Below are 13977 nucleotides of genomic sequence, written 5' to 3' on the forward strand. Positions count from 1 at the left end.
ATATCAAATTGGTGGTCAAATTAACTAATTGGATTGATTGTAAAAATTAAAATAAGGGTATATTGGATATTTTACTAATTGACCAATGAAAATATTACCATCCTTAAATTATGAATAATTTAATTTTCTACCAAGGCATTAAGCCATTTAAAAAATACTACTTGGATCAAGCTATTTAACAAAATATTATTCTAATTTACTTTTAAAATATAAAAGTATTACAAAATATTATAGTATAATCTAATTATTATTATTAAAAAAAAGGGGCCAATTTTTATTAAATCATGCAATTGAAATTGAAATATAAATGGGCTAAACCCTCTTAGTGCAGATTGCTATTTTTTGATTTTTAATTATCCCATTTTAGCAACATTAATTTGGATATTTTGATTGTGTATATATGGTCTTCAATTCAATACCAGTCCAGTTGGCTGGCTTTAGTGTGTATTCTTCTTGAACTATCAATGTATATAGTAGCATAGGTCTCTGAAGACAATAATAACTATATTAAGCATTTTAAGTAATTTCTTTTTAGATGATGATCCAAGTAATTATTATTATTAAAATACTGACGAATATTTTATGAATTGATAAAATCCCCCCCAAAAAAAAACCAACTCTCAGTTCAATCAAATCAATTCAATCTAATTTTAATAATAATTATGACATGATTATTGATTGGAGTTTGAAAACACTTTGATTCTTAAATTTTATCATGTTATATGTATAAAAAAAAATGAGTTAATCAGCGCTTAGAAAGCGAGCCAATTAAGTGGGATCCATTAATAATAATAATATAATAATAATTTAATTTAATACTTTCAAATTTTAAGACCTTTACCTAAGTCAAATCACTCCTCAGTATGCATGCTACCATCTCTACCCTAAACCCTTGTCCTGCCCTACCCTACCCTACCCTACCCTGAGGTTGTCTGGTTGGTTGGTTGGTTGGTTTATCACTCCTCCCTGCTACCTTTGCCAGGCCAATTTACCCTTCCCCCTTGGATGGCAATCATGTGCGGTGCACGTGACCTCTCCTTGTACTCTTGAGGCCAGAGTCCAGAGTCACACTCGACTCGGCCCGCGTAATTTGCACCCAAAATCTTAATTAATTTAAAACATTCAATAATACTAAATCGCTTCCAAATCAAGTAAAGTCAAACCACACCACTCTCAATTAATTTTCTATAACCAGTTTTAACTTTTTAACAAAATATATATATATCGCAATCATCCTCCTATAAAAAATAAAATAAAATCTACTTAAATCATACTTACTTTAATAAAAGTGTTTCTTAAGTTGTAAATCCGCATTCTTTTCCTTCACCTTATATATTATATTATTATTATTATATATATAATAGTATAATAATAAGGTTCCCAGCAACTCTTAATATAAAATGAGATTCCAGATTTACAAATCCGTTAAAATGCAAATCTGTTGAATAGATCGATGGGATGATGAAATGCAAATCTGGGGTTGTCCCACAAGAGAGTGGCCAAAACAACAGGGAAAAGGGGCATTGGCATTTGGAATTGGAGGGAGGGGGGAACAAGGAGAGAAAGCAAAGGTTTGGTAAAAGAAGTAAAATCATGTGAGCCATAATGATGAGGAGGGAGAAGATCATAGAGATCTGCAACCCAACCCACAACTACAATTATAATTATAATAATAATTATTATTTATTTTTAACAAAGGGGTAATTTGAAGTATTTGGTCAAAATTAATCAACTTTTTTATTTTTAAGATATTTAAGAATATCGATATTTGTTACAGTAGTGATAAAAAATAACAAGTTGTTTGATGAAAACTCTCTTAAATTTTGATGGGTTCGGTTGGTATAATAAAATATATATATATATAAATATATACATATATATAAAATGAGAGGAGGTTGCTAATGCTGGGCCTGGGTGAAGTGTGCTGGCTTCCAGCTGGGGGAGCAAAAGCTGATTGGGAAGAGAGAGTGTGTGGGGGGGGGGATTTGATTTGCACCATCTGGTCTGGTGGACGTGGTGGTGCCCACCCTGGGAGATTTTAGAAAATATTTGCCTTTTTGTCTGGGAAGATGCACTTCGCAGCATTGCCACAGTTGCAAACTCCTTGAATCAATGCTCAAATACTAACTACTACACACCATACCATACCATACAAACATGCACCAACCGCAACTCATCTCCCTCTCACATGCCTTCCTCCTTCGTCAAGGCCCAATCCTCGGTGCCCCTCACTGTTGGACCCGCCCTTGCCTGCCTTCAATGATTTTTAAAAATATTGTTAAACGCCATGGTGATTTGGGAAATTCATTATATTGATTTTTAAGTTTAAGTGGAGTATTAAATTTTATTTAAATTGAATATTAAATGTTAAAGTTAATTAATTGGATATTAGTATCCTGTCTTGGTTTTGGAATCCATTACGTTCGTAAACTTTGTTCTTGTTAACACATCTTAATAAAATATTTATTAAGCATGATTTCGATTTGGAGCTTATGGGTAAGGAGGGAAAAAAATATATATATATTTTTATTACTTTATCTTTATTACGGTTGTACTTGTTTATTTAACTTGAAAGTGAAGGGATATAATTATAATTTTATTTTTTTAACTGTTTCGTCCCATTTCCTTTTTTTATCCAAATAAAATAAAATAATATTATATTATTATATTATATTTATTCTTCTCAAACGATATTAAGTTAATTAACTTTCCTTTACCTGTTTTACCTTTACATTTCATTTTATTATGCATTATTTCATTCTTTATCCCACATATAATGCTAAAATTATCATAAAATTTTTATCTTGAACACTTATGCTGCGTTTTCTTTGCTATTTTCAAATTATTTTTAGTTTTTAATTTTGTAAAATAATGAAAATGTGTTTATTTTACTATTTTTAAAAATATATTTTTAAAAATAAAAAAAAAATTATAAAAGAAACTCAAAACAACAAAAAATTATTTTGGCTATTTTCAACTACAACAACCAAAATACAGAAAAAAATAGGGCAATGTATTTATTTATTCTTATTTTATTCTTGTAATGAGAAAAAATATTGTAAGATTCACTAACTTTAAGATATATATTTTTTTAATAATATATTAGCATTAAATAGTTATAATTTATTGAATAATCAAATTTATTTAATAAATTGATATTAAAATTTTATTTTCAAAATTTTAAATAAAACTTTTTTTCTAATTTTTTGTTTTGAGAAATAATTTTTTAAAAACACGATTTTTTAGTTTTTTAAAAATAAATTATAAAAATAAAAAATTAAAAAAATTCAGAATTAAAAATTAAAACTCAAAGAGAATACAGTCTAGTATTTCTCTTTTTATAAAAAAAAAAAATAGCAACTGTAACAAATTTTAACATTTAATATGATGATGGGATTTTGCATGATTAGGTCTAATGATAAGATTTTGTCTTGACTTAGTCTTAAGTGTACTCGTTTTAACCTAATGTGGGTGTGTGTGTTTTTTAATTTTATTATTTTATTGGCACTGGGCTTCATGCCTATGGAGCCCAAAGGCAGCCTCCAGGTTGTCCGAAAGCAACCAGATCAATCAACTGCCGAAATGGGCCAAGTTTAGATGGCCACTGATGAATGAGAATAAGGACTTGTTAAGTCTATTAATGATGAAATTTGATTCCGTACACATGCTTATGCTCCAATCCACTCGCTAAAAAGTAACAAACTTTTTGAGAAATCTCACATTAATATATAATTATTTAAAATCTAAAATGACTTCACGAACTTGGTATAACGGTAAAATACAAGGGGAATAACAAAAATATCGGAGATTCAAATACTTATGACATTTTGAAAGGTATAATTATTGCTGAAAGACAACAATAAGGCTGGAAAACAAATTGCCAACATGGAAGAAGGGTCATGGTGCGCATTGTTGCCCTTTTGGGGGTTGTATCTTCGCGATGTAAAAGTGGAGTTCACAAAAAAGATAATCGTTTGTCAAAAATCCACTCCGAATTTGTATAGACTATAACTGTATATAGATTTAGTTAAAGAGTAAATCAAGAAAAAATGTTATTCTTTTCATAATTATTTGAGCAAATCTCAAACACCTGACTTATTAAAAAGAAAAAAAATGTGTTGTGGTAAACTTGTTGGTTAAGAAATAAGAAATCAAATTGGTGAATGCACATGTTCTCCACTCAAAAGCTTTTAAGAACCATGGTACAATGAATCATGTAAATTCGTCATCACATCGAGCAGTGCCCATCTACATTGCATCAGTCGACAAAAGATAAAGGTATGGGAGAAAGGCAGGTTGATGGCCACTCTAGATAAGCACAATTCAATCATACGTGAATTCGCTTGCATTGAGCTCTGATAGATCGACATTGGTTTCAGGGAGGGATCTGATCGTGAGATATTGGTGTGGGAGAGGGATTGAAACACTGATAATACCAATGTCGATAATCATATGTTGGTTAAGTGATCGTTAACTGGTCATAGGGAGTCTATTCTATGCTTAATCTATGTTGACCATTTGTGATGTAGGCACACTAATCCCCATAGTAACACACTCAAAACTCGAATTGTCAACACACACAAAAAAAAAGGTCACCAACTCTTATTTCAAAGCAACCACTTTACAATGATTGAAAAAATGTTTAAATACAACGTCTTAACGGGTTACAGACTCTAAATAGATCGAACTTTATGAAATAGACACAAAATAAAAACATAAAATAAAGAAATTATAAATAATTATAAAAAATAATTTAAAATAACTAAAACACGATAATAATAACGAGAAAGTGGTTAGTTCAACCTGACTCATCGAACTACCCAAAAACATATATTATAAGCTGAAAACTAATGTCATATGGGAATTATACATCCATAAAACTGCACTATCTTTGAATTCTTTTCAAGGTGTTTGTCCGAATACGCTAATGCGGCTGATTCACATAAATTTATTATTAAGCGGGTCATCAGGTCGGCCGGTGAGGATATGGCGACGTGGCAAGAATGAATGTGGACTCCTAATTATTGCTGTTCTAACTGTCGAATATATTTAGAATTGGATTCCTAGAAAGCCGACCACTTGTCACCTACCTATTGTTCCAATCTAATTTGAAGCAACACGAAAGATTCCCAAAACTTAGGAGCATGTGAATTACTTAAACTAATCAATGTTTTAATCTAAAAACCAAACGGTAGCAGAGGATTTCGGTCTAGCTTTTTATGTTGATATATCTTTTACTCTAGTAAAATACAATAGGCTTAATACTATCTTCTAAATAATTAAAAAATATAATACTTAGTCACCAAAATATAAAATATTAAGATTTAGTATATCAATTATTAAATATTATTATTTTATTTATAAAAAAATATTATTACTTTAAATTTTTACTATGATTGAGAATAAATAGAGTTGTTATTCATGTCACATCATATAAAAAAAATTATATCAATAAGACATATCAAATTAGTCTTAATACATAAATATGATATTTGATCTCTCAATAATTAAAAAAATTGATAATTGATCTCAAAAAATAAAATCAAGTTTGATAAAAAAAAAAAAACTTAAATTTTATACAAAACATGTTCTCTTCATGTTTCAGTTTTCAATTTTGAACTCACTTTTAGTTTTGTGTTTTGAGTGTTTATTTTGAGATTGCTAAAAAATAGTTCTTTTTGTCTATAACGTTTTTAGTGTTTTAAAAATTTTAATCGTATTTGTGATAAAAACATATAAAACGATTTTTTGTTATTTTGAGTTTTGTTTATAATTTTTTTTCTTATTTTCGAAAATGAGTTTTTAAAAATATGAAAATAAACATGTTTTCATTATTTTGAAAAATTGAAAACGGCTTTAAAACAATAAAGAGAACAAAGCCTTAAATTTCATAAAAATATCTAAAATTTCATAAAAGAATTACCTAAAATAAAACATATAACCTCAAATTTATATCTCTTTTTATTATTTCTTATGAAAATTTTAGGGATGTTCTCTTTGTGTTTTAGTTTTTAATTTATTTTCAATTTTATATTTTAAGTATCTGTTTTGAAATTGTTGAAAACGTATTCTTTTTGTCTGTAGCGTTTTTTGCATTTTGCAAACTTTGAGCAAATTTGTGATGAAAACAATTAAAATGACTTTTTATTATTTTGAGTTTTCTTTACAATTTTTTGTTTTAATTTTCAAAAATAGCTTTTTGAAAATATAAAAGTAAACATGTTTTTACTGTTTTGAAAAACTGAAAACAACAAAAAAAACAGAGTTTAGTTTTTTTTTATAATTAAATTTGTTTTTTTTTAATATTAGGGACTAAATGTCAATTTTTTAATTATTGAGGGATTAAATATCATATTTATGTATTAAATCTAATTTAATATACCTTTTAGTATATTACGTGATATAGATAACAACTTCATTTATTTTTAATCACGATAATAACTAAAAACAATAATTTTTAATAATTAAGACACTGAATCTTGATATTTAGTACTTTAAGAATTAAATATTATATTTTTTTAATTATTAAAGAGCCACTGTACATATTAAACCTATACAATAACATGTAAACAGACTTAGAATTAAGGAAGCACGCCTTCATTAATTATTAATCTCATGTTTCCAGAGAAGCGAAATATGACCAATCAAGTTGAATAATGCTATTTATCTAATTTAGGTGGCATCTTCTTATTAGGCAATGAAAATGTGCATGTCCAATTTAAATAAAAATATTACTCAATGAATCCGATGATTCTGTAATATATATATAGAGCTAATCAAGAAGTAGATACACATAACCCCACAGCTTTTAATGGCATGGTGATTCTCTTTCTTTAAGATTTTTTTTTTTTTTTTTTCACGACAAAGTTATTGGACCATGTCCATAAACCTTTGAACCAAATTACTAAGACAAAATAAGTTGTGGACACAATCATATTTAATTTCATCACATATCAATTACATTAATACTTAATCTTTTAATGACTATTAATATTAATCAATTATCATCTCATTCACAAACAACTGTGTTTCTCCCTAGATATTCCCATTGGATTAGCAAAAAAAGATGCCGCAATTAATTAATTAATCACAATTCATCATCTAAAACCATTTGCATGATCTGGCTTAATTAATTAACAAAGTTTGTCACATAATTAGTTAATATATATATATATAGATTATCAAACAACATGCAGTTTTAATGGAATGGATACTGCCAATCTTGATTGGCTGCATCTATATATATGGAATCATCATTTTAAAATACTAATTCAATATGATCGAGAAAAAAATTTCCTATTTGGATATGGGTAGAGGGAAGGGTACGTACAAGGTCATCAACTCATACTGATGATCTGCTAATTGTCTGTGTTTATATATTATTGTTAGCACGGTATGTTAGTAGTACTGCAGTATGAATATAAGTTTATGTGAAAGTGATATCTTTAAGTTAAAGACTAATTGTTGATTACTGATTATGCTCACATTTAATTTCACTGGACAACCCACTGTTAGAGTCTAAATTAGCTAGCCAAACAAGTATATTATTATTATTATTATTCAAATATAGATATATGTTTATTACTATTAGTAATTTATAAGATCCTCTTATATATATCTAATTAATGATGGGTTTTAATTGAGCTTTTTAATTAATGTTACCACCAACCGTCCTGCCATCTGCAGATTTTTCTTTCAACTTGTTAGATTTATTTACTTTATAATTGTTGATGAGTTATATTTTAATAATTTAATTGACTATAACTTTTAGAATATATATATATATACATTTGATTATACTCTTTATACAAAAAAAAAGTATTCCACCAACCACTGTGTGATGGATAACAAGCTGGTTCGATCATAAATAGCCCAATATATCTATATACATCTTATCAAAACTTTATTATACATACACATGATATAGTCTCTCTCTCTCTCTCTCTATATATATATATATATTATATACGAAACAATAATCAATGAAATTTTAATTATGATATTAATAACTAAATTTCTATATTATTATATATTATAATGGAAGTCGCATAGAAGAAACTCGATTTCAAGACTGCGTAAGCACTTACGTACACATGCAAATATATTGTCCCCTGCAGTGTAACTTAAAATTACTTAATTATATTGGATTAGCAAAAGTAGTTGTTCACATGCTCCCACTTTATGGGAATTCATTTAATTAAGCATAATAAAAAAACGATAAGTGGCTGGCAAGTTACAAATATGGTCGGCTGTCTCTGTCACACATATATGCACATTTGAAGCTAATTAAATTTTAAAACAAAGCTTTTTGAAACTAATTAATTGATCTATCTATATATATGTACACAATGAATTCGCTCAAATAAATATGTAACATGTCTCACGTGCATGCATCTCATGATTAAAAGCATACAATCATCATACGGCCAAATCGTATATATATATATATATATTTTATATACCCACTAAGCTAGCTATATTACATTATTAATAATTAACTAATGAAATTCTGCAGCCAATGCAAATCATGATTTCTGCACCAATAATACATTAATTTCGTGATGAAAGGACATTTAATTATAAATATTTTTCTCGGATGCCATGTTTTTTATGAGGTTTAGTGAACTCATCAATCACATGGTCTCTATTATTGTTGATAGAATAATAATATAAAACAGAATTTATGTAAAATTCCTTATGATCTCATCATATTTCTGCGTTAAAAAATTAATATAAGTGGCACAAATCAATTATCTCTCAATGGTCACATGCTCTATCATTACGACGCAAATTCCTGTTTTCGATCTCGAACTGCTATACTTCTCTTCTCAGGCATGATGATACTGTTAAGTCTGTGATCTATCGATATGCCAAAGCCTCACCTCTCCGTCAAGACTTCCACTGCAGATTGAAACAAGGCCATTCGAAACACCGCCGGAAACCGCCGCCAGCGACTTTACCGGGCTCGAATGCCATTCCAACACCGCCAAGCACCGGTACCCACCTTCATTGCTGCTTCGTCGCCATATCCTCACCGTCCGATCTGACGACCCGCTAAACAACAAATCATCAGCGTAGATTAAGCACAAAATAGGACCTCTATGACCAGCTAACGACCATTTAACTAACATATGATTATGGACGTTGGAACTATCACTGATAGGATCCCTCTCCCACGCCAATATCTCACGGTCGGAACCCCCTGAAAATAATGCCGATCCATCAGAGCTCAATGCAAGGGCATTCACGGTTGATCTGTGCTTCTCTAGAGTGGCCATCAAGGCGCCTCTCTCCCAGACCTTTATCTTTCCGTCGGCAGAAGCCGTGTAAACGGCACCTCCCGGTGCTGCGGCGACGGCGTTAACAGCGTCGTCATGGGCTTTAACAGACTCGAGGCATCGTAAATCAGATGTTTTCCATATCTTAAAACTCTTGTCCCACGAAACTGAGTACAGAAAACCTTCAGTGGCTGCCAACCCGGAGACAGCGTCTGCATGTTCGACCCAGAGTTGCTTCTTGTGGCGTCTCACCTGAACGTAGCTCCTCGGTAAGAGGCAGTGGCGTAGACGGTCTTTGAAGGTGGGAAGCGTGGAGACGAGACTGTGTCGTTTGGAGGGCATGAGTTGCCAGACTCTGATCTTGCGGTCTTGGTGAGCGGTGAAGATCTTCCCTCCGGCGAATGCAATGGACTTCACGGAGCCGGAGCCAGGTTCTTTGCAGCTAAACCGTTCGATCAGGGCGTAGGTTGTCAAATCAAAGACGTTGATTTCGTTGGTGGATGCTGCGTAGAGGGAGTTGCGGTGGACCGCGAGGCAGCTGATAGGCGAAGTCGGGATTCGGAGGGAGGAAAGGCAGCGGAAAGAGACGGCGGTGGGGAAGGAGGACGACGTAGTTTCGGTGCTGCTGAAGCTGGTGTCTTGATGATCATCAAAGTGTGTGGAGTTGCTCTGCAATATGTACTCAGAGGATGAAGGAGAAGAAGAAGAAGAAGAAGTTGTATGATGGTGGGATTTTGACATGGTACGGTAGTTAATTAGATGCTGAAGCAGCTAGAGAGAGTTTTAATTAGCTTCTTGAATGAATAATGCAAGGTGAAGCTGAAGCAGAGAGCTTATTTTATAGGGTTTAGGTGAGACGTGCCGAGTGCACGGTTTGGTTGGTGCTAAAAGCTTGCAGTAGGAGTAATATTTTATTATTATTATTATTATTACTATGCTTATTTTATTTATTGATTACTACGTTTGATGTCTGGAGTGTTGTTGTTGTTCATCACCGCCCAGTGCAGCAGCAACATGTGTCCTCCATTCAGAACGGCGCCATAAAACATGTGGAAATTTGCGGTAGCACTAGCCGCTAGCTTTCCTAATTCCTATATATTATTATATAAGCTTTCGAGGCTGCTTGTCTGTCAAGCTCAAACATATATCTGTGTAATGTATGAACTCAAGTCAGTCTCTAATTTTACACATTACATGACGTATCTCCTTGAGCTATTTCTTTTATGACCGGGATCTCACTCTATTTTAAACATTATATTAATAAATTACAAATTTTAAATGGGTGAATACATAAATACATTCATATATTTTATCAAAAAAAAGTATTATAACACTATAAATTTTCAAAATGCCCCATTAAATACTTGTACTTAAAAAAAAAAAATAGAACTATTAAACCTCAACAAGGTAAGTGAGAACATGCACTAATGATCGTGTGAAGCATGACCATTGTTGTAGTAAATTTATATATATAGATGTATATATATATATAATTAATCGATTAGAGCAACAATGAATTTATAAAATCGATCGAAGCAATAGTGAGTTTATATATATACCTATATATACACATTTATAATTGATCCATTGCAACGAGGAATGATTGTCGAGAACAACAATGAGAATCAAACAATGACAGGCTCAACAAATTCCAATGCTTTGGTACAAGAACAATGACATGCTCAAAGAATGTGAGAATGATGATGGAAATGACGAGCAAGAATGACTAGTTGGATGGTTAATTTACATAGTACATAAAAATAATAAAATATATATAAAAATAATAAACATAAAACCGTTATATGTACGTTTCACTTTCACCCTTTTTTTTCCTAATTATTGTTTATTGAGGTGCTTAATAGTTTTATTTTTTTGAAGTATAAATATCTAACAGGACATTTTGAAAATTCAAGGTGCTATAATACTTTTTTAGTAAAGTACAATAGTATATTTATACCTTCACCCATTTTAAATACATGTAATTACATACATAACATAGTCATATCACTTGGTGATCAACAAACCTAGGTTGGCAAAAATCATATTTATGCCCCTAAAATTTTACATTTATTTCTTGTGAAACTCCAAACTTTTATGGTGTCAAATGTGTCCCTCAACTTTTATATTTTTTTTCTTATCGAACTTTAAGCTTTTTGTCAGTGTTCAAATGTGCCCTTGAACTTTGTCCAAAAGTATATTTAAGCACATTTTTTTTTTCTTGAGCCCCAGACTAGGGTCTAGCGTTTAGGAAAATTGCTTTTTTTTTATATATAAAATATATATATAAGTTGGAAAGACAAGTGAGAAAAGTTGCAAAAACTGAAGTTTCTTGAGAAAAGTCGCAAAAATGATGAAAAAAGCTTCAAACCTATAAATACTTGAAATCGAAGCTTCCTATGCTTTGTTTGGTTAGGCTTTTCTCTTTTTTTTTTTTGTTGAGTTTTTAAGCTAGATAGTGTTTTAATATATTTAAAGTGTTTAAGTTAGATAGCGTTTAAACTGATAACATATTTGAATAAATATACTTTTAAACTATTAATTAATAGTTATGTATTTGGTTTGAAATAACTAATAAAGTATCAGAATATGATAAAAAGATAAAAATATACATGTTATTGAATAATACAAAAAAATGCATCAAATACTCATTTTTATTTTATTTAATTATAAATTGATGTTATATATATGTATATATGTTAATATTACTGTTATGTATATATATATATACACACATACATACATAACGACGGAAGAGATGGACGACGATGGGTAACGGTCGATGAAGGTGATGGACGGGTGGACGACGACGAGAGTTGAGAACGTGGCTGAGAAGGACGATTGGCGATGGCGACGAGAGAGAGAAAGTGATAAGACGATTGGTGGTGGCAGCAGAGATAAGAGAAATAAATCGACAAGTCCACCAGATATGAGAAAGATAAATTGATGAGAGGATATAAAAGTGAAAGGGGAAATCCAAATTGGTGTCCACCCCCGACGACTAGGCGTCGCCTGGGCGATCGAGGCTTCGACTGTGCCTTATCAATAGTGCTCGGGGCCTAGGGGTGCCAATTTACAGGAAATCGCGACGACTAAGAGTCGCATAACGCCTAGCTAGGCCGCATTTTAGAACAATATTTTTTGTAGTTTCAAATGTGCTCTTGAACTTTGCAAAATTATTCATACTAATATCTGGCCTATAAGTGAATCTAAGTCATGTTTTAAGTATTTAAATGAATAATTTTGTATAGTTTAGATGTACGTTTGAAATTACCAAAGGTTTAAGGTTTAACAAAAAAAAATATAAAAGTTCAGTAATATGCTTTTGGCCAAAGTTCATGAATACATTTGAAATCATAAAATAGGTGGTGTTCTCTTTGTATTTCAATTTTTAGTTTTGAATTCATTTTTTATTTTATATTTTGAGTGTTTGTTTTGAAATTATTAAAAATGCGTTATTTTTGTTATTTCGAAAAATAAACTGAAAAACTAGTTTAGTTTCAAAATTTGAGAAAATTTATTTTATGATATTTTATTCAATAAATTTGATTCAATGTAAAATTGTAAATTTGATACAAGAGATAACTGATAATTCAATCGTACGTAATGCATTGACATTACAAAGTGTTTTCTAAAATAATTTTTGATTTGCCTCAACTATTAGCCCCATGATAAATTTATTTTTGCCTACAAATTGAAATTTGATATTAATTTTGAGATTTAGATTACCCACAATATGAGACACAAAAAAAAATAATTATAAATTACAAAATAATAGAACATTGGTTTATCATAGACATAATTCATAATTCTGGAAATATCATTGGAAAGGAAAATCAATAGAGAAAACCCATATTACATATTTAGTTTAGTATAAAACAAAGCAAAAAAAATTACATACATATTCTGATTCTCCTTCATTACTATTACACAAGATTATTACTACCACATTAATTTTATAAACTAACAAATTAAACCCTAATTCCAAATTTGAAACCCTAAAGGGGAGGAGTTATAGAAGGAAGAAATGATTGATGAAGACGAGACAAGCAGCAATTCAAATGGCGGCAGTGGCCGGAGACGGATGACGTTGGCCATTTGGCGGCGAATATAGGTTGTCAGTTTCAATACTTGACTATTCGACAGTTGAATGACGAGGGGCGGTGATGGGCATGGATGGTAATGGCAGTCAAGTCTTGAAGATGAGGAAAAAAAAGAAGAGAAACAAGAAAAGAGAATAAAGAATTGAACTTGAAGAGTTTTTAACGTTTTGGATTTAAAGAGTCTGTCGTGGTTGAAAACAATCAAAATGTAATTTCAACATTTTATGTATAAAATTTTTGTGTTTTTGAAAAATACATTTTTAAAAATGAATAAATAAACACATTTTAAAAATCTAAAAATAATTTGAAAACGGTAAATAAAACAAACCTTTTAAAGTTTCACAAGTAATGGTGTTTATTATTAATTTTATTATTTAGAGCAACTAACTTGTCATTTAGCTTGAATTTTAAATTAATGCTTGTGGCATCGTTAACTGATGGAAAACCACTTTTACACAAAAATTCTGCCCCCATGCAGGATCGAACTACAGACCTTCAGTTTACAAGACTGACGCTCTACCACTGAGCTATAGGGGCACGGCCATTCATCTCCACGACCGAACCATTATTTAAATTATAATATAAAAAGAACCTCCTCG

The 13977-nt window shown here is 30.6% G+C and overlaps 1 protein-coding gene and 1 non-coding gene across 2 annotated transcripts; both read right to left on the reverse strand.

Annotated features, from left to right (window-relative positions):
* Positions 1-8720: 8720 nt before the first annotated feature.
* LOC127794285 (protein JINGUBANG-like) lies at positions 8721-10019 on the reverse strand. Its single transcript, XM_052325265.1, has one exon. It carries the CDS (start codon positions 10017-10019, stop codon positions 8847-8849), a length of 1173 nt encoding a protein of 390 aa, XP_052181225.1. The 3' UTR covers positions 8721-8846.
* A 3824-nt stretch (positions 10020-13843) lies between these two features.
* On the reverse strand, positions 13844-13915 carry TRNAT-UGU (transfer RNA threonine (anticodon UGU)). Its single transcript has one exon. It is a non-coding gene; the product is annotated as a tRNA-Thr (tRNA).
* Between the last annotated feature and the right edge of the window lie 62 nt (positions 13916-13977).

Source organism: Diospyros lotus, chromosome 2 (assembly GCF_014633365.1).
Source record: "Diospyros lotus cultivar Yz01 chromosome 2, ASM1463336v1, whole genome shotgun sequence".
Taxonomy (NCBI): Eukaryota; Viridiplantae; Streptophyta; class Magnoliopsida; order Ericales; family Ebenaceae; genus Diospyros; species Diospyros lotus.